General features: G+C 43.2%; 1 protein-coding gene across 17 annotated transcripts in view; it reads left to right on the top strand.

Moving 5' to 3' along the window:
- SYNRG (synergin gamma) overlaps positions 1–20,916 on the top strand; it is a 72,169-nt gene that overhangs the window by 25,555 nt on the left and 25,698 nt on the right. For 16 of the 17 annotated variants that reach the window (XM_058675522.1, XM_058675515.1, XM_058675514.1 and 13 more), the window contains 6 exons: positions 1,040–1,236; positions 1,768–2,016; positions 4,922–5,055; positions 12,537–12,655; positions 12,837–12,899; positions 18,654–19,601. In XM_058675522.1, coding sequence (XP_058531505.1) covers positions 1,040–1,236; positions 1,768–2,016; positions 4,922–5,055; positions 12,537–12,655; positions 12,837–12,899; positions 18,654–19,601 — 1,710 coding nt within the window. The remainder of the gene's footprint in view (positions 1–1,039; positions 1,237–1,767; positions 2,017–4,921; positions 5,056–12,536; positions 12,656–12,836; positions 12,900–18,653; positions 19,602–20,916) is intronic. The other variant, XM_058675523.1, reaches the window with a different exon arrangement.

Here is a 20,916-nt window from a genome sequence, read left to right as displayed (position 1 = left end):
TGGAGCGCTCCTGATGGTTATTACGAGAGGGGGTGGGGACCCAAAATTGGAAGCAGACAAGGACCAGAGAAAGCTCCTCTCCCTAGTCCTGAAGGAAGTTTACTGTTGTTCTGTTTCTGCGGACCGCTCAGGGATCCTGGTTGTTGTTCCAATGACCTTGGATCCTGCAAGGCAGAATTTGGGTTTCTTCCATCCCATGTGGTAGATTCAATTGGGGGTAGGTGACCTCAGAGTTATTGGTCTCCGAAGGCACTCCATTTCCCCGTGGTCTCCTTGGCAGTAGGGATGTAGTCCTCGGTGCTCATACTGATAGTCCTTGGTGAGGATCTAGGAGTCTTCAGGTTTGGCTCCCCATTTCTGTTTTCAGACTTTTCCCAGCATCATTACTCTCCACCTTTCTTCTCTTTTAAAGCACAGAGCATCTGCTCATACTACCTTTCCTTTACTGAAGTTAAAGTCTTTGGAACTAGAAAAGTTCATGTAACCCTCAAGTCATCTTTAGGACCAACTTCTCCTAAAAGCCAAGCCTTACTTGTCTGTTGATTATTTCTTAACTTTTTAAGTTATTTTTATTTAAAAGCCAAAATGACAAACACATGCGCACCCAGAGACATACACATATGCAGAGAAAGAGATCTTTTGTCTGCTGGTTCACTTCCCAAATGCCTGCAACAGCTGCAACCAGGCTGGGCCTAAGCTAATACTCTACCTGGGTCCCCTATGCGGGCAGCAGGAACCCAAGCATCCGGCTGCCTCCTGGAGTGTGTATTAGCATGAAGCTGGACCCAAGAAGCGAAGCCTGGACTTGAACCTGGGCTCTCCAATATTGTCAGCATCCCAAGCAGCATCATAACGGCCGCATCAAGCACTGTTACCGCATTGCACACCTGAACATCTTTTTTACAGCAGTTCCAACTTGATATGCCTTTGATTCTATTAAATAGTGTGATTCAAAATTATTTTTGTATACCAACAATAACAACAAAAAGATCAATTATTTGTAATGTTTACATTTGTTATTTGTTTTTTTCTTTGATAGATGCCTATAAGAAAATTCTGGAAACCACAGTGACTCCAACTGGAATAGATACTGCTAAACTTTATCCTATTCTGATGTCATCTGGACTTCCCAGGGAAACTCTTGGACAAATATGGGCCTTAGCTAATCGAACAACCCCTGGCAAGCTTACTAAGGAAGAACTTTATACAGTCCTTGCCATGATAGCGGTAACACAGGTAGACAGCGTTTTCTATGTTGGAGCAAGTAACTGTGATGTAAATTGTAACAAATGTGAATATTTTCCTCCTGCAACGTCATACATGCTTTATATATCAAAGTTTGGATTGTTTTCATGATACAGGACTTTAAAAATATACAGGTTAAATAATACTCATCCTGGCACATTACTATTTAAAGACTGGCCTAGTAGTATTAAAAAGTTAATACCAAGTGAAATTGCTTTCAGTCATTTAATGTCCTTTTTTAAAATTCCAGAGATATAAAATATTTTCAAACCGGTAGCAATTTTTCTTTATTCAAAATCAGTTTAAATTATTTGGTTATTGAAAGTTGTTTTATTAGAGGGAGATCATGTCGTAACTGATATGTGTTGGGCATTTCTGAGTATTAAGTTTATATTAACCTTGTGACTTCTTAAATTTGAGTGAAAATACAAAGTCCACAAATTGGACTCTTGAAAGTTTCTCTAGATGGTGTGTGCTTTGCAGTCCCCTGAAGTGTTTCTGTTTGCCTCCTATTCTGTATAGAGGGGTGTACCTGCCATGAGTCCGGATGCTTTAACCCAGTTCCCGACGGCACCTATTCCAACGTTAAGTGGTTTTCCTATGACTTTGCCTACCCCAGTGAGTCAGCCAACTGTGATACCCTCCGGCCCGGCGGGCTCCATGCCCCTCAGCCTTGCGCAGCCTGTCTTGGGCATTAACCTTGTTGGACCAGTGGGTGGAGCTGCAGCCCAGGCTTCCAGTGGCTTCATGCCAACTTATCCTGCAAATCAGGTAAATGGAGAGGCAGCATATTGTAAATAATCCCACACAACTCTTTTTCAGAGATACAAAGTGAAAATTACTAGATTTTGATGGACAGTTGAGGTGGTTAATATTGAACGATGTTAAGAGAAATCCAATTTTCTTTTTCTTATTTTTTAAAATAGTTATATTTTATTTGAAAGGCAGTTGTATTTTTTTTAATAAGATCTTTTTTTTTTTTTTTTTCTATTGGAAAGGCAGATTTAAAGAAAAAAAGGAGATGCAGAGAGGTCTTCCATCCACTGGTTCACTCCCCAAGTGGCCACAATGGATGGAGCTGAGCCAATCCGGAGCCAAGACCTTCCTCTGGATCTCCCACGCAGGTGGCAGAGTCCCAAGGCTTTGGGCCATCCTCCACTGCTTTCCCAGGCCTCAAGCAGGGAATTAGATGGGAAGTGGAGCAGCCGGGGCACAAACTGGCACCCACATAAAAACCTGGCTCGTGCAAGGCAAAGATTTAGCCATCAAGCCAGTGTACTGGGTCTAAATAGGATTTTTCATTCTCTAAAAGACGTGAAGAAATTTCTCAATTGTTAAAATACATTGAACTCAGGATCCCTTGTTACTTCACTCAGTCACGCACCCCAGAGTTGCTTGTTCCCTTCAAAACAAATATTCCTGAGCATGTAAACAGGTAGTTAAAAATGTAAGGTATTTGGCGGAAGATTTACATATGTATGTTAAACATCAGTTCTAATAATATTTCAATTTTTAGGTTATATATATTTTTTAAAGATTTATTTTTTAATTTTTTTATTTTTATTTTTTTTAAAGATTTATTTATTTTATTACAAACTCAGATATACAGAGAGGAGGAGAGACAGATAGGAAGATCTTACGTCCGATGATTCACTCCCCAAGTGAGCCGCAACAGCTGGTGCTGCGCCGATCTGAAGCCAGGAACCTGGAACCTCTTCCAGGTCTCCCACGCGGGTGCAGGGTCCCAATGCATTGGGCCATCCTCGACTGCTTTCCCAGGCCACAAGCAGGGAGCTGGATGGGAAGTGGAGCTGCCGGGATTAGAACCGGCGCCCATATGGGATCCCGGGGCATTCAAGGCGAGGACTTTAGCTGCTAGGCCACGCTGCCGGGCCCTATTTTTTATTTTTTATAGGAAAGGCAGATATATAGAGAGGAGGAGAGACCAAGGAAAGATATTCCATCCAATGGTTCACTCCCCAAGTGGCCACAATGGCTGGAGCTGAGCCAATCTGAAGCCAGGAGCCTCTCCCGGCTCTCCCATGTAAGTGCAGGGACCCAGGGTCTTGGGCCATCCTCGACTCCTTTCCCAGGCCACAGGCAAGGACCTGGATGGGAAGCAGAGCCACCGGGATCAGAACCGGTGCGCATATGGTATCCTGGCACGTGCAAGGCAAGGATTTTAGCCACTAGGCTGCCGTGCCAGGTCCAGGTTATTTCTTTTGAACAAACTCCTGTGAAACATGAAATTTAAAATAGTTCATTTTCACTACTAATATTAACAAAAAAATTTTTTTCTAAGATGTATTTTTGAAAAGCAAAGTTACAGAGAGAAGGAAAGACGGAGATCTGCCACCTGCTGTTTCGCTTTCCAAATAACTGCAGCAGCAGGATCTCGTCCTCTTCTGGGTCTCCCGCATGGGTCCACATGGGTCCACTCGGGCCATTCTCTGCTGCTTTCCCAGGTCATAGCAGGAAGCTGGATCAGAAGTCAAACAGCTAGGACACAAACTATGTGGCACCACAGGCCAAAGCTTAGCCTACTACACCACAGCACCTACTCCATAGGAATCTTTTATTAAATGTGTAATGTTTAAGTGTCTGTGAGAATATATGTACAGGAAAAGTGTAGATTCCCTGGTGTACCTTATTTAAGATGATAAGTTTGACAGAAAGTATCAAAATTAATTTGTACCTTCTGAACTAGCAGTTGCACCATTAGAAATGTATCCCACTTGGGGCCGATAGGATTATGTAGCGTGCTTCACGTATAGTGCCACATGTGCTGGTTCTAGTCCTGGCTGCTCTACTTATGATGTAGCTCCCTGCTTATGGTGTGGGTAAGCACAGGGGGATGCCCCAAGGCCCTGCATCCACGTGGGAGACCGAGAACAAGATCCAGGCTCCCAGCTTTGGACCAGCCCATCTCTGGCTATTGTGACCATCTGGGGAGTGAACCAGAAAATGGAAGGGCTCTCTGCCTCTCCCTGTCTTTTTCTTTTTCAAGTAAAAATAAATAAATCATAAAAAAAGGGAATATATCCCACAGAAATAGTGACAAATTCGTAAAGGTATGCAAAGGTGTTTGTTATAAATTTCAGAATAAGAAATTTGAAATAGCTATATAGCTATCAGAAGGAAGATGTTCAGTAACTTTCATTTCATCTATGGCAGTGGTAAACTAATCATTAAAAGTCACGCACTAGTCGACATGCGCTGCACGGAGAGATGTCCCTTGAGTACAGGACAGTATGTGGTGAGCTCATTTTTCTAAGTCACTGAGCCATTACCAGTTCTCACTTCCGGGGGGTAGCATTAGGAATCGTGGATTACTGTTTGTGATTGGTTCTGTAGGCTTGTGTCACTTTGATAACTTACATATTTGTGGTAAAATAGTTTTGAAAGATAGCAGACTCTTGGTTATGCAACAACTCTGATTGAACTCTTTTTTAAAAATGTGCAAATGCCTTTTTTAACCCCATCGCTTAACATTTGTGCCAGGAAGCATCTAGAAATATAAGGTTCCTTTAGTTGATGTTATGTCCAACGAGTATTCGAAAGTTACCTGGTTGTACCTACACCTGAGAAATGGCAAGGCAGCCTTGGAGATTGTCAGTTGGACCTGTTCTCCTGCTGTCCATTTGATGGGTTCCCTGAACATCCCCTGTGAACCTAGGTGGCAAAGCCAGAAGACGACGACTTCCAGGACTTCCAAGATGCTTCGAAGTCGGGATCCCTGGATGACTCGTTCAGCGATTTCCAGGAGCTGCCTGCTGCTTCAAAATCAACTAATGCTCAGCATGGAAACAGGTAGAAGGTGTTCAGTGTTTTTAGCATTGTATTTAATGATTAAGAAAGAGAGACAATAAAAGTTTAAGCATAAGCAAGAGAAATTAAGGTTGCCTGATCTGAAATACTTGGTTATTCCATTGTTATTCATATTTCCACTCTTTGAACTCCCTTTTTTGTCCATCATAAACTTAAACTCCTACCATTCTTTCCAGATATGCATTTGCTTGTCATTATTTCTTTGCTTGTTATCGATTGTGTGGCACACCAGGTTAAGCTGCTGCAAGCAGCGCTGGCTTCCCATATCTGAGTGCTGCTGTGAGTTTGGGGTGCTGTGCTTCTGCTGCAGCTCCTACTCTGCCTTTCAAACAAATAAAACAAATCTTAGGGGAAAAAAGAGGAAAGAAATTGAAGACAGTGACAGTGCTTAAAGTGTTTTTACAATATATAATTTGCATAGTTCTTTTTGTAATATTGTGTTGTTGATTTTCCACAAAATTCATAATTCAGAACTCTGGTTATTCATATCTTAGACCTTTAGATTCCTATTTGGTTTTCTTCCATGTTTTTCTTAAATTACGTAAACATTTCTGTAACCTTTGGGTACAGTGAAACATTCAGTCAGTACGTTGTCAGTTAATTCCTATCTAACTTTTTTTTAAGTTGTTTGAGTATAAGAGCAAGAGCAGGAGTGTGAGCTGGCTGGGCTGAGTCACCCAGTGCTTGCCAGCAGCCAGGGTCAGGGCGGGCTGAGAGACTCGGCTGGGTCTGCCCTGTGGGTGCCAAGAACTCTGCAGTTGGAGCCCGAGCTCAATGCCAAGTACTTACTCCCCTAGGGGCTGCAGGTGTCTTAACCAGCAGGCTGAATACCAGTTTCCTGTTTAATTATGCAGATTCTTGTGTAGATTGGGCCACACTTTAAGCCATATGAATTTTTCCCCCTTTGGTTTATTTGCTCTTGGAACTTGTTTTTATTAGTCTACATAATCCATTTCTCTGTTCCTACTTATGGAATCGTCTTAATCTCTTTGAGTTTGAACAGTTGATGATCTTTCCTGGTAACAGGAGCTAAGTGATGGGAATTTTTGAGAATTACAAATTAGAGAAAGAGATTGTTCTTCTGATTGGAAGAATACATCGAGCACATGTTTGTGCACTGGGGAAACATGTGGAGGTCTTGAGTCCTGGGTCTCCCAAACCACTGGGTCGGAGGCGCCGTTGACCTTACAGATAGGTGACCATGTTTCTACCTCAGATCTCTTCCTTTGAACAAAATGCAGATGCATTGCTACTGCCTGAGCGTCTCTGTCAGAATGGTATGAAAGAGAGAGGGAGAAACGCAGCAAAGATCTTCATCTGCTGGCTCACTCGACAGATGACTGTGATTGTCATTCACTCCCCATGCGGCTGCAACGGCCAGAGCTGAGCCAATCCAAAGCCAGGAGCCAGGAGCTTCCGCTGTGTCCATGTGGGTGCAGGGTCCCAAGGTCTTGGGCCATCCTCTGCTCTCCCAAACATGTTGCAAAGAGCTGGATTATAACTGGAGCAGCCAGCACTGTAATCAGCACCCATTTGGGAGGCAGGCATGCAGGCTGAGGCTTAACTTGCTATACCACAGCACCAGCCCTGACCCAGAATATCTTGACTTCACTGCATGAACTTGAATTTCTTATTTTCCTACTGAAATTCATTTTTAAAAATAATAAATAAATAAATAAATAAATTGCCATTTCCTTCCCCACCCACACCTAGTCACCATATTAGAAGCATACTGTTTCTGGTTCCATCCCTCCTCCTTTACTACCAATAAGTCTGACAGTGATGCATGGTGTGATCTTGCTCCTGCCTGCTCGCTGCTCTTGCTGCTTCCCAAGCCACATCAGACTAACTTGGAATTGACCACACTCTTTCAAACTTCCGGTCTTTGTACATTTTGTTATCTTGTGTCTGAAATACCCTCCCTCCTCAGTTACTGTAGTTACTTCTAGGTCCATTTCCAACCTTAGCTAAGTGTTGGAACTTGATCCTAACCCCTGTGTGCTCATTGCAGCCTCCAGGGTTGGTTACGAGCTGCTTATAGGCAGCAGAGCCCTAATCCTCACTGCTGTCTGCTTGACTGCCTCTCTCGCCCGCCAGAAACATCTGGTGAAGCCTTTCATGTTTACAAGTGGAAGGCTCAGGCCAAAGTCCGTGATTAATAAACATTTGTTGGATAACTATATTACTGTGTTAGGTTGTGAACTGAATTAATCCAGCTGATGGTCCATTCCTCTGGAGAAAACTCCAGTAGGTGAAATCATACTTTAGGGATTGAAGCTTTCAAGCTGGTAGCCCACCTTGAGGTGTGGAGGCTGTCAGCAATTCTGTGTGGGTCCATGTTGGTGGTCCACTTTCATACACAGCCAAATCTTGCAGATGTTACAACTGACTGCTTCCACGTTTTTCTTAGACCACAGTTTGTTGCTCATGTCTAAGAGTTCATGCTTACTATCATTTATTCATGTGGCAGATAATTTTAGCATCTTCTGTGTTGCATGAGAACTACAGAAGCAGAAACCACAATTCGGTGTGGGCTCATGTGTTATCTGACACCTTTTCATGACTGCTTTACATGTACACGTGCAGTCATCCCTCTACAGTCATGAGCGAGCTGTGTTTCCGCAGTCCAAACTGTGAGGAAGGAGAGTGGCGTGTGTGTCCCATGTGTATGAACCTTTTCCTCTGTTGTCCTCTCTCCTTAGCAATGAAGCACCTGTCTCCACAGCATTTATACTGGGCTCGGGATTATAGGTGATCTAGAGATGATTTAAAGTCTACAGGAGATCACCTAGGCTTTCCACAAATGCTAGCATTTTGTGTAAGGAACTTAAGCATATCTGGGTCTTGATATCCATGTGGGGTCCTGGAACCAAGTCGCTGCCATTCCCAGGGAGCTTTTGTGTGTGTGTGTATGATGAAGTCACTGGTGTATTATAGTTTATGTTCTATATGCCAAGTTTATTTTAAAGGTTTCTTAGATAATAATAACAGTAGCTGAGTTTAGCTGAGACTGCTTGGGATGGGTTTTTTTTTTTTTTTTTTTAAGATTTGTTTTTCATGGCAAGTCGGATTTACAGAGAGAAGGAGAGACAGAAAAATCCTCCATCTGTTGGATCATTCCCCAAGTGGCTGCAACAGCCAGAGCTCAGCCGATCTGGAGCCAGGAGCCTCCTCTGGGTCTCCCATGTGGGTACAGGATCTCAAGCCTTTGGGCCTTCTTCCACTGCTTTCCCAGGCCACAAGCAGGGAGCTGGATTGGTGGTAGAGCAGTTGGGATACAAACTGCCATTCATATGGAATCCTGGTGCATTCAAGGTGAGGACTTTAGCCACTAGGCTACTATACTGAGCCTAGGGTGGTATTGTTAAGCACAGAATGGACACTGTCCAAGAAGGTGGAAAGAGAACTAGGAGTCAGAAGTCAATGGTATGAATGGAGAGCATTGTTAGCTGTGAGAAACTGAGATCTGTTAAGGACATTGCCACCTGTGACGTAACCTGTCAGTGTTTGGGGAATAAGAAGTGTTGTGAAAGGGCCCAGCACAAGAGCCTAGTGACTAAAGTCCTCTCCTTGCATGTGCCACTGTCCCAAATGGGTGCCGGCTCATGGCCCTGCTCATCCAGCTCCCTGCTTGTGACCTGGGAAAGCAGTCAAGGACGGCCCAAAGCCTTGGGACCCATTGCCTGTGTGGGAGACCTGGAAGAAGCTTCTGGCTCCTGGCTTTGGATCAGCGCAGCTTTGGCCATTGTGGCCACTTGGGAAGTGAACCCTCGGACAGAAGATCTTCCTCTCTGTCTCTCCTCCTCTCTGTATATGTGCCTTTCCAATAAAAATAAATAAAATCTTTTTTAAAAAGTGGCATGATGAAAGTGGGAGCTGCTGCCGCAGTCTTGTTGAGAGATGAGGAGAGGCACTGTGGACTGGGAGTTACACCGAGCGGTGCGTATGGTCAGGAGTTAGAACCCGTGTCATGACACAGGCCAACGCCCCTGTCCCAGACCTGGGGAATCGGATTTCTCTTTGTTGACCAGTCAGCAGTACTTCCGTATCCTGAATCCTGAAGACCCTTTTTTTTTTCAGTTCTGTGAATATAATTCTTAAATGAATAATATTCAATTAAGTACCTTTCCTGGTAGAAAGGTTTAATCAATGAATTTTAAAAGATTGAAGCTAAAATTAGAAGGTCATAGAAAGCAAATAGCCTACTCAGCTTTGTGAGACTTTTTCCTAAGATGCCTGTTAGCTTTATTTGCATGTAATATTCTGTGCAGTGAGCTGTAGTTTAATTACTTATGAACCTTAGAGAAAAATCCATCTATAATATGTAGCTGGTAACCCATTATGTTTGTCTAGATCAGATAGATGTGTTGGCATGATTAGTGGGGATCTGAAATGACAGTACTTGATGGCCTATGGCCTTGCACTGCCATGGTGTTCCCTGAAGGCCACAATTGAAATGGCTGTAGAGAGATTTTTGCTTCAGGGCAAAGAACTCCACAGAAATCCATTTATGTAACTTGTATGTGGCATTGGATGACTCAGGCTCCTGGTAGAATGTGGTCATTCATATGTAAAGGTTGTTCTGCAGGGAGCTGCCTGTGTCTGATAAGAGGAGGGGAGAAGCATAATTTTGCTAAACTTGGCAGATTTTAGGATAGTCTAAACTGGGTTATAACTCTAACAAGGCATATGTCAACAATTGAGGTGCAGAACAGTTTTAGGAAGAGTGTGCAGAGAAATCTTCAATACCTTAGTGAGGAGTATTTAATCTTTGTGTCCTACCTAGTAAGGTATGTGTGAGTCCACGCTGACCGTTTCCTGTCTGGGTTCCAAGCTTTCCTTATTGTTCTCTGCATATCTATCCTAATTTGTGTGTGTGTGTGTGTGTGTGTGTGTGTGTGTGTGTGTGTGTTTGAGGGGGTGCTCTGGAGCAACCCTGATGGTCATTGCAAGAGAGGATGGGGATCCAGAGTTGGAACTAAGTAAGGATCAGAGAAACTGCTAAATACTAAAATGAAAATAGACATGAGACAGCTGAATAGAACCCTATAGCCATTTTAAGGTGTATAGCAGCCGGTTCTGTGTATAAACTAAAACTGAAATGTCAATGAAGTAGTCACAGGATGTGGTTAAGAACCTGCAATTTTTTTTAGCATATTGGTTACTCAATACCATGTCAATTAATTCCATAATGTTGTAAATTGTCGTTGATGTTATGTTATGGCTTTAAATTGATCGGGATGATATTCTGCCAGCTCTGCCTTCAGACCAGAGATGGTCTCCCCAAGAAACTGTTGAATTTACCTGGACAATAAGATGCTGAACTCTATGCTTGGTATACACTTGCAATGAAAGAATCTTGACTGAATTTGAAATGTAATACATCAACAAGATGGAAGAATCCACTATGGGGGGAGGGTACGAGGAGGGGTTGGGGGATTCCCAGAGCCTATGAAACTGTGTCACATAATGCAACGTAATTAATAAAATATATATATATTTAAAAGGAGTGGAGAAGAAAAGAGCAGTGCTTTTCTAGCGTGTGTGCAAGCCTTCCAAGAATTACCCACCCTGACTACACACTGCACTACTCTTCCAGGCAGCTGCAAGCAAGCAAGAGTATCTTCATCTATTTCAAAGTGATTGTTGTTTTGCTACAAATATAGCTTCTGGAACAGCTGATGTGATCCTTGTAACACTGCAAATTGTATTTTTTAAAAAGATTTATTTATTTTTTTATTGGAAAGACAGATATACAGAGAGGAGGAGAGACACAGAGGAAAGATCTTCCGTGCAATGGTTCACTCCCCAAGTGGCCACAACGGCTGGAGCTGAGCCGATCCGAAGCCAGGAGCCTCTTCCAGGTCTCCCGCGCAGGTGCAGGGTCCCAAAGCTTTGGGCCGTCCTCGACTGTTTTCCCAGGCCACAAGCAGGGAGCTGGATTGGTAGTGGAGCAGCCGAGATTAGGACCGGCGCCCATATGGGATCCCGGCGCATTCAAGGCGAGGACTTTAATCACTCTGCCATCATGCCAGGCCCAATAACACTGCAAGTTGTATTAACACTGTTGCTGCTTATCAGATACATGAACTTCTGCCAGTAAGCAATGAGACATGATCAGAAAAAGGGTAATTTATATCCTGGCTTGAACAGTGTCTCACAAATAGATATTTATCTTCACAGTTCCACCTCTGCATTTTGAACCCATCTCAGAATAATTTGTACTGGGATTAATGTAATTTATTTTAGAATACAGGCATGCCTTGGAGATACACAATTGCTACAGTAATGCTGGCTTCAGAATAAAATGAGTCTTGTGGATTATTTGGTTTCCCAATGCTTCTAAAAGTTATAATATTATAAGTTAACAAAAATAAATAGTATACAGTTACAATAAGATGTTATGATATTATAGACTACTCAGTATATGGTAGCATTTTGTCTTAAAAAATGTACAGCCCTTACAAAATGCATTATTAAAAAAATGTTAGTGGTCATCTGAACTGTTGGAAAGGTTGCACCATTGCACCCTGTCAGTGCAGACTTGACATAAATACTTATAAAATAAATAAATACTTGTAAAGTAAAAAGTCTATGGAATGCAATAAAATGAATCACAGTGAAGCAGGAATTGTGCACTGGGCGTACATTTTTGGAACAGCTCACAGCAGCAGTTGATGAGCCTCCAGTTAGCAGTCAAGAACCGCCCAAAGCCTTGGAACCCTGCACCCACGTGGGAGACTCAAAAGAAGCTCCTGGCTCCTGACTTCAGATTGGCTCAGCTCTGGCCATTGCGGCCGCTTGGGGAGTCAATCAATAAACGGAAGATCTTCCTCTTTGACCCTCCTCCTCTCTGTACATCTGACTTTCCAATTAAAAAAAAAATGCAGTAGGCTGCTATTCCTGAGTCACCTGTTTTGGTGCCATTTTCAGTTATTAATATGGCTTAAAGAGGCACTTCTATGGTCAAAATGGAACTGACCTTCACTAGTTAATCAATAAAAACTGGTGTTAATTTTTTTTCAAGAAATAGGTTATTGTTTTTACCCTATGTGGTGTGTGTACATGTAGTTTCTCTAAGATTCATTTTATTTTACTTGAAAGACTTACAGAGAAATGAGAGACAGGGAAATCTTTCATCCACTCTCCAGAAGGCTACCATGGCCAGAGCTGGGCTGGTCCAAAGTTGGGAGCCCACTTCTTCCTGTATCCTCCATGGGTTCAGGGGCCCGAGGATTTGGACCCTCCTCCATTGCCTTCCCAGGCCATCAGCAGGGAGCTAGATGCCAAATGGAGCAAGCAGGACTTGAGCTGGCGCCCGTGTGGGATGCTGGTGCTGCAGGTGGAAGAGTAGTCTCCTAGTTTTAACCTTTAAAGCATCATTTTAGTTCTGAGCTCTTACTGGATGAGAGCAGAATTAGATTTTCTAGGCCATAAGAACATGTTTCTTTTTTCCCTTTCAGTGCTCCTTCTTTGTTGATGCCACTCCCTGGGACTAAAGCAGTGACTTCAGTGGATAAATATGCTGTGTTTAAAGGAATTGCAGCTGACAAAGCCTTTGAAACTACTGTTCCATTGGGAGGTAAAAAAAAACAGTTTGTGAAATCATAAACCTGTGAAAGTACATTTAATTAGATCGTACGGGTCCTTATTTCAAGTGGTGGCATTTGAGCATGTTGGCTTAAGTTGATCTGCTTCCTCGCTGGATCCGTGTGAGCACAGGGTCCCCTGCCTGTAACTAGGCTTTTGTGTTTCTATCCCAGAACCTGGTGACAAATACAGTGCTTTCAGAGAACTTGAGCAGACAGCCGAAAATAAGTCCCTAGGTAAGTCTGAATGTTTGTAGGAGAAAAACTAAATGAGTAAACAATGTGACGTCAGAATGATTACTACAATATTTAAACTGCGAATGTTTTAATTCAGGAAACCTCAGTGGGGAACATTGTGTGTACTAATTATTGCGACAAATAAGCCATGGAGATTATCTTGTGGAAGAAAGATAAAACTTTTTTGTGGCTTTGGAATTTTTGAAAGGCAAATCTAGATCAGTTAATGAGAATTATTTTCTAAAGTTTAGGGCAAATACAAAATTAAGGTAATTTCCTCTGAAAAATATTACATTCCCTTCCTTTGAAAGTCCACAAGCCATGTTAGATTCTTGTCTCAAATGAAGACCTATGACTACTTTAAGACGTCAGCTGCTTTCCGTCCCTCAGTCCATAGATGGGGGGTAGCGTTGCAGCACAGTGAGAGAAGCCTTGCCTGCAACACCACCATCCTATATGGGCTCCAGTTTGACTTCCAGCTCCTCTGCTCCCAGCAACTCCCTCCTAATGGCCTAGGTAAAGCAGCAGAGGATAGCTCAGCTGCATGGACTCCTGCCTACCCATCTGGGAGGCCTGCAAGAAATTCTTGGCTCCTAGCTTCTACCTGGCCTTTGCAGCCATCTGGGGAGTGAGGCAATAAATGAAAATCTCTTTCTGCCTGCCTTTTTCTTTTTTTTTTTTTTTAATTTAAAGATTTATTTTATTTGTATTACAAAGTCAGATATACTGAGAGGAGGAGAGACAGAGAGGAAGATCTTCCATCCTATGGTTCACTCCCAAGTGAGCGCAATGGCTGGTGATGTGCCGATCAGGAGCCAGGAACCTCCCTCCAGGTCTCCCACGCGGGTGCAGGGTCCCAATGGATTGGGCCGTCCTCAAGTGATTTCCCAGGCCACAAACAGGGAGCTGGATGGGAAGTGGAGCAGCTGAGATTGGCACCAGCGCCCATATGGGATCCCGTTGCGTTCAAGGTGAGGACCTTAGCCACTAGGCCATGGCGCCGGGCCCCCTGCCTTTTTCTGTAAAACTCTTTCAAATAAATGAAAGAAATCTTTAAAAAAAAAAAAAAAAAAAGAAGAAGAAAGATTCTTTTTTGTACAAAAGGCATTCACCAGTCATTCATATTTTCACATATAATTTGGTGTTTGGGGCTTTTTTTCTACCTCCCTTTACTGTTTAGTACCTGGCACCATTGTGTTTTCCTTTTGTTTTGGGGGGTTTTGGGTTTGCTTCCCTGCTTGTACATTTGCAATCATCATCTGAAAAGAAAAGGTAATAGAATGACATTATTACAAACAGCTGTTAGAGGTGGGCATGCATCTTAGCGAATAAGGCAATGTGTAACACAACCTCATCCCATGTTGGAGTGCCTGGGTTCGATTCCCAGCTCTGGTTCCTGATTCCAGCTTTTTGCTGGTGTGGACCCTGACAGACAAGTAATGGCTCAATTAGGTGGGCACTTGCTGCACATGTAGGAGGCTTGGGTTGCACATCCATCTCCAGCCATTGACACAGGGGCATTTGAGGAGTAAACTATAATACGGAGCTTTTCTGTGTCTGTTTCTGAAATAAGTATATAAAAATTTAAAACCAGGTCCAGTGTTGTGGCATAGCACGTAAAGCCACTGCGCCACATGGGGACACCTAGTTCACATCCTGACTGCTCCACTTCTGATCCAGCTCCCTTCAAATGTGCCTGGAAAAGCAGCAGAAGATGTCCCCAAATGATTAGATCCCTGCACCCACGTGGGAGACCCTGATGAAGCTTTAGGCTCCTGGCTTCAGTCTGGTCCTGTCTTCACTATTGGGACAATTTTGGAGAGTGAACCAGTGGACAGATCTTTTCCCTGTCCCCTCCTCTGGCTCCCTCTCTGTAATACTGCCTTAATCATCTCCAGCAGAGGGGCCTAGAGGAGGGTGTAGCACCACTCTGAGAAAGAAGGGAGCTACTCAGGCAGAAGTTCCTGCAGTCTCAGGGGCTTTCTGCTCTTGACGAACACCAGCCACAAATGATTTGTAGGATAAAGTAGTAAGCTTGCACAAAGATGACTGCCTGGAGGCCAACAGTACTCATCCGGACTATGTTTGACCAAATCTGTCATTTTTGAATGCTGAGAGTTTCATGGGGATAAGAGATAGGTACTGGGGAGGGGGAATGGTGCCGAGTAACACTTCAGGGACTGTCCAGAACAGCATCATTTCAGTGGGAGTGCGAACCACACGGTGCCCTCCTCAGTGTGTTTCCTGATGCTGACGTCAGCCGCTGTTGTCCACTGGCTCAGGCAGGTGGAAGGAGAGGCAGGTACTGTACTGTAGGTACTTGCAGCTCAGTGACCACCTCAGTGATGGTCAGGTTTGACTAAGGTTAGTGAAAAGGACAGTGCAGGGGGCTTGTGCGTGTCTGAGTGAAGGACTTGAGCAGCAGAAGAGGAGTAATTGTTGGAGAGCCATATACTTAACAATGCAGTTTGTCTTTCAGTTCTGTCAGCATGATTTGTGGAGTTTAGATAATCCAGAGATCATATTATGTCCTGTGAAAGTTTTGCCACAGTTTACACAGTGTATATGAGGATTTCCCTCTGGGAACAGAACCACATTCTAGATGTGTACTGATTACGTAAGCCACGGAGCATTCTTACACAATCGTTTATTCCCACCATTCTGCCCAGAGTGGGGAATGTTTTCTAAAAGTAAGGGGAGTGTAGTAGAAACCATATGCTTAGTCACTTCCAAAAAGGCAACCCCAGCTCTACAAACATACTTAGTCCCCAGTGTAAGAATATTCTTCTTTAAAAAGAGCTGATCTAGAAATGCTTCCTTGTGTTTCATCCTGTGTCAGATATATTAGTTATTTCTTCTCAGAGCTTCCAGCAGGCACTGGGAATACAGGGATAAACCCTGGAGGAATTTATGACTTGAGAAGTATTCATTTACTTCTAGCAGTGCTTTTATCAGACCTGTGCCAAGGCTAATTAGGGATAAAGAGCATAGTGTAATATTAGGTTTCTTTGTGTAATTAATTGATTGTATGATGCATGTTATTTGTAAAATTCACAAAGGGGAAAGATGGCCATACCACTAAACCATTAGTCTTTAGCTTTAGTTCCTTAGTTTTCTTAGTATTTTTGTTCAGGTTTTTTGTTTGTTTGAAAAGTAGACAGAGCGAGAGAAAAGAGGGAGATTTTCTATCTGCTAGTTTACTCCTCTGATTGCCTCAGTGACCTGGGCTGGACCAAACCAAAGCCAGGAGCTTGGAATTCCATCTGGGTCTCCCCCATGGCTGCACAGGTCCCAGCATGTGAGTCATCTTCAGCTTTCTTCTCAAAAACATTATCAGGGAGCTGGATTGAAAGTGGAACAGCCAGGATTTGAACCTCAGATACAGGATTCCTGTTCACAAGTAGCAGCTTAATCCAAACAGGGGCAGCACCGGGAGAACAGGTGCTGAATGTTGTGATACATATTTTGTACTGTCACTATAATAATTACGTTGGCTTACCTTCACCTAAGAGTCCTGGAATTTATGAAGAATCTTGTGTTTAGACTTGTGTGTGTCTTAGATGCCTGAGTCTACTACTTCCTGTTTCTATCTCTACAGTTTAAAGCATAACTTAAAGTTGATGGAGAGAGCATTCTTTATGGGAAAAAAAAAAGGGTCTCTCGAAATTTTAGAACCTAAAAAAGTGACAGAGAAGGAAACTTAGGTGTGCTTAACTCACACTGCCATGAATGTGCTTAGTGCGCCTAGTAATATTGCAGAGCTACCCATTTTGACTTGCTTTTAACGCTTTCACCCAGCTTACCTTTCTAATGGAAAAATGTACAGTTCATCAGTAAGTTTAGTTTGCTGTGGTTATTTCTTTTGAAAAGTTACAGAGCAAAATGTGTCAATTTCACAGCTATTTTAAAGTTGCACATCAAAAAATTCAGGCTGTGATAAAATTGGCTACTTAACTGCCTATTCATTTATAGGATTAATACAAATATAATCCATGATTATGCTTGTCTAAAAGTCTGGGGGTGATTTTTTAAAAGATTATCATCTGCTTCCATCAGTTTGTGAAATTGACTTTAATTTCTCTTATTGGCATTATGTTTACAATCTGAACGTGTTCTCTGACATTTCCGTTAAAGATAGATTTCTGTCTGAAGTTTTGCTGGTGTATTGGTTAAAATCTCAGATTATTATGAAAAATCAGCTTTTGTTTTTATTGCTTTTTTTCATCCGGCATATTAAATAATATGTTACAGGGACAACAGAGTCTACAGCTTTTCATATGCTGATTTTAAGAATTTAGAGTTCTGTTTTAAATGTATTTTATGATTTATTTGCTTATATCCCATCTTTAGGAGAAAATTGAATTTAGAAAGTAGATAAGGAAGTTGCAAACTTTTAAATGGTAGTCAATTATTTTAACCAATTGGTATAGTTGCATTTATATTTATTTTTGGTCTATTTCTGGCTTTCATTACCAAATAGCTATTTTTTTCTTTTAAGATTTTTTTTTTGAAAGGCAGATTTACAGAGAAAGGAGAGAGATAGAAGTTCTTCCATCTGCCAGTTCATGTCCCAGATGGCCATAAAAGCCAGAAAGGAACTAATCTGAAGCTAGGAGCCAATAGCTTCTTCTAGGTCTTCCATGTGGGTGCAAGAACCCGAGAACTTGAGCCATCCTTCTCTGTTTTCCCAGGCCATAAGCAAAGAGGCTTGTTTCAAAGTGGAGAAGCCAGAACATGAATGGTACCAAATGGGTTGCTGGTGCCACAGGGTGGAGGATCAGCTTGCTATGCCACTGTCCTGGCCCCAGGCTTAGTGGGGCTTAGTGGGGTTTATGTTTACATTGTAGCATCATGCCTGAGAATGGTAATATCGCTATGATAATAAAGAATTAGAACCCTGTTAACAGTTATGGACTCAGATTTGTATCTGTGTCTTAAATGAGTTTGACTATTTTTGAGAAGTATATTAATCCCTATTTTCTCTAGCCAAAAATGAGTGATTAATAAAAACCAAAGTTTGTGGCAGTAACTCCCTGCCCAGACAGACACCGTGTGAGTCGAAGTGTGCAGCATAGGCTCAGAAGCTGTGGGGACGGGGTGGGCATTTCTTCCGACCCCTTTGCTCAGCACAGTGAGGTGGCTGGTTCTAAGAAAAGCTCAAATGCTTCCAGGTCTTCCTGTTCGAGCCAGCGTGTTTGGCAGAAAGAAGCTGCATCCTTAGCCAGAATGCTTCTCTGGGAACAAGTGGATAGTTTTCCAGAAATGTTTCATCACAGTTGCATTCCAATGAAGGCCTCCCTATGTACTTCAGGGACACCACATAGTATCGAATGACATTAAAATGAGTGGTTGGGCACATTGTTGCAAATCTGAATCTTAGATGCAGGAATTTCTAATATTTCACTGGAGTCTCTGATACATTTTTTTAATCAAGTAGCATATTTCATCTTTAAAGGGCTACTATTGTAATGGGCCTCTGATGAAGCTTCCAGCACCTCCTTGTGACTCTTGCTAGGTTTGGCTAGCCCCTGGTCTTGACAGAGGGGCTGCTGGCCCACTGAGGGACGTGGCCCTGGTGGGGAGGTCAAGCACTGGCAGCATGAGAGAAGGAAAAATGATAGCTTGACAGGGTTCAAACCCATTAAGGAGTGCCAAGCCAGTTGTAAAAGTCTATGAAAGAATTGTTGTAATTGTGCTGTTAGTTAGTTTTCTGGTGGCCAGTCCTATTTACTCAGCTGGGTTTTTCTCTTTCAGAAGAAAGCTTTGCAGAATTCAAATCCTCAGGAACAGATGATGGGTTCACTGATTTCAAAACAGCCGACAATGTATCCCCACTAGAGCCACCGACAAAAGACAAAGCTTTCCCAGCCTCCTTCCCCGTGGGAACTGTGCAACAGAAGCAGCAAACGCATGTGAAAACTCCCCTGAACTTAGCCGATCTTGATATGTTTTCCTCAGTTAATTGCAGTAGTGAGAAACCATTGTCTTTTTCAGCCACATTTAGTGCATCAAAACCTGTTTCCACGCGGCCACAGCCGACAGGTTCTGCCGCAACTACGACAGCACCAGCATCAACTAAGACTTCTAGCTTGGCTGATGACTTTGGAGAATTCAACCTTTTCGGGGAGTATTCTGGTCCAGCATCTGTTGGGGAGCAGGATGACTTTGCAGATTTTATGGCTTTTGGTAACAGCTCTATTTCGTCAGAGCCAAAGGCAGAGGACAGATACGATGCCCTGAAAGAGGAAACCAGTCCCATCCCCGTCTCCAGCAGCTTGGGCAGCACTGTCCAGGGCTCACAGAGCTCCACTGCTGCCCCCAGCAAGTACGACGTCTTCAGACAGCTTTCCCTGGAAGGGTCTGGGCTAGGTGCTGATGAACTGAAAGATAGCACTCCTTCAGGAAAAAGTGATGACGATTTTGCTGACTTCCACTCCAACAAGTTTTCTTCCCTGAGCTCGGACAAGTCCCTGGGAGAGAAAGCAGTGGCCTTCAGGTCCACCAAGGAGGACTCTGCGTCCGTGAAGTCCTTGGATCTGCCCTCCATCGGCGGCAGCAGTGTTGGCAAAGAGGACTCGGAAGACGCGCTCTCTGTCCAGTTTGACATGAAACTGGCTGATGTAGGAGGAGATCTTAAGCATGTCATGTCTGATAGCTCTTTGGATTTGCCAACAGTTAGTGGCCAGCACCTTCCTGCTGCAGGTGAGGAACTGGTGAGATTGCTCTGGTGATGCTGGTATAGATTTCAAAGGTGGTTCGGTGGGTGTTGCTCTACAGAAGAGTGAGGCCCTGGCCTGCGGCCGTTAGGGATTTCTCATAATTGAGCAGTTTCTTAAGGCAATGGGAAATTAGATTTTGCAGATGCTCCGATGTGGAGACAGCTTGGCTGTTATGGAATTTAGGTTTGGTTTTTATTGGAAATCTCATACCAACTTGGTATTCGAGGCACGTGAAGACCTACTGCGGAGTGCGCCTCCCTTGCGGACACTGACAGGCCTTGCCGTGTCAGCAGAGCTGCTGCATTTCTGTGAGCGAAGTCAGTGTTTCCCTCCTTTTTTCTTCTCACGGGTATATGCAGCACTTGCCAATATGGCATTCTGTTTCAGAAACCAAGTCTGGTTATGCCAAGAAAGTGGAAAAGTATGACCCGTTGCCCCACAGTTTGCCAATATCTTCAAGAGCAGAAGCAGTTAAAAGCTGGTCTGTGGTGTTGCATGTGTCAGGGTCTGGCAGCAGAGCACAGGCAATGTTAACTCTTGCCAGAAGGATGAAGCTCTGTTGAAGGATCAAGTGTAGCTACAGCTGAGCTCTGCAGCTGCTAGGACTGGGTGGCTCCTAACTTGCTGAGATGTTCGCCAGCATCTTGGGACGCCCTCTTTAGATTCTGTGTGGTTTACATGTAGCGGTTTGTTCTCTAGTCTAGCTTCCTGTCCTAAAAAGTAGATTCCCAAGTGTCCTAGTTTTTGTTTTGTTTTTTGATACATATATAGAAAGATAACCTATTTTGTGGCCTTTCGTAATGGAGACTATCAGTATTACTGTATTCTGGAAAATGTATCATGCATATGAAGTTTTTGTTTTGTTTTTGTGTTTTAGCTGGAAAGGGACATATAAGACACTTTGAAGTTTACAGGTTCAGGCAGAAATTACAAAGTACTTTTGCATATTTCAGATTGATAAATCATAGGACAATTTCATGCATCCTTTATTTACTTGTTGAAGAGTTATTTGATTAAAAGGTTGGGGGGGGCAGAGAAAAAGATACCTTCCATCTACTCCCCAGAAGGCTTCAATGACCAGGGCTGGGCCAGGCCAAAGCCAAGAACCTGAGACTACATCTGTGTCACCCACATAGGTTCAGGGGCCCAAGCACTCATGCCATCTTCTGCTGCTTTTCCTAGGTCAGAAGTGAGTATCTGGGATCCAAACCAACACTCTTGTCTCAGGTGGTGGCTTAGTCTACTATGTCATAGCTCTGGGGAGCGTGCATCCTGTAGCGGTTAGTAGGATTGTTAAA

This window comes from Ochotona princeps, chromosome 17 (genome assembly GCF_030435755.1).
Source record: "Ochotona princeps isolate mOchPri1 chromosome 17, mOchPri1.hap1, whole genome shotgun sequence".
Taxonomy (NCBI): Eukaryota; Metazoa; Chordata; class Mammalia; order Lagomorpha; family Ochotonidae; genus Ochotona; species Ochotona princeps.
Note: the sequence above shows the minus strand (reverse complement) of the source record. Positions and strands in the feature narration are given on the sequence as shown.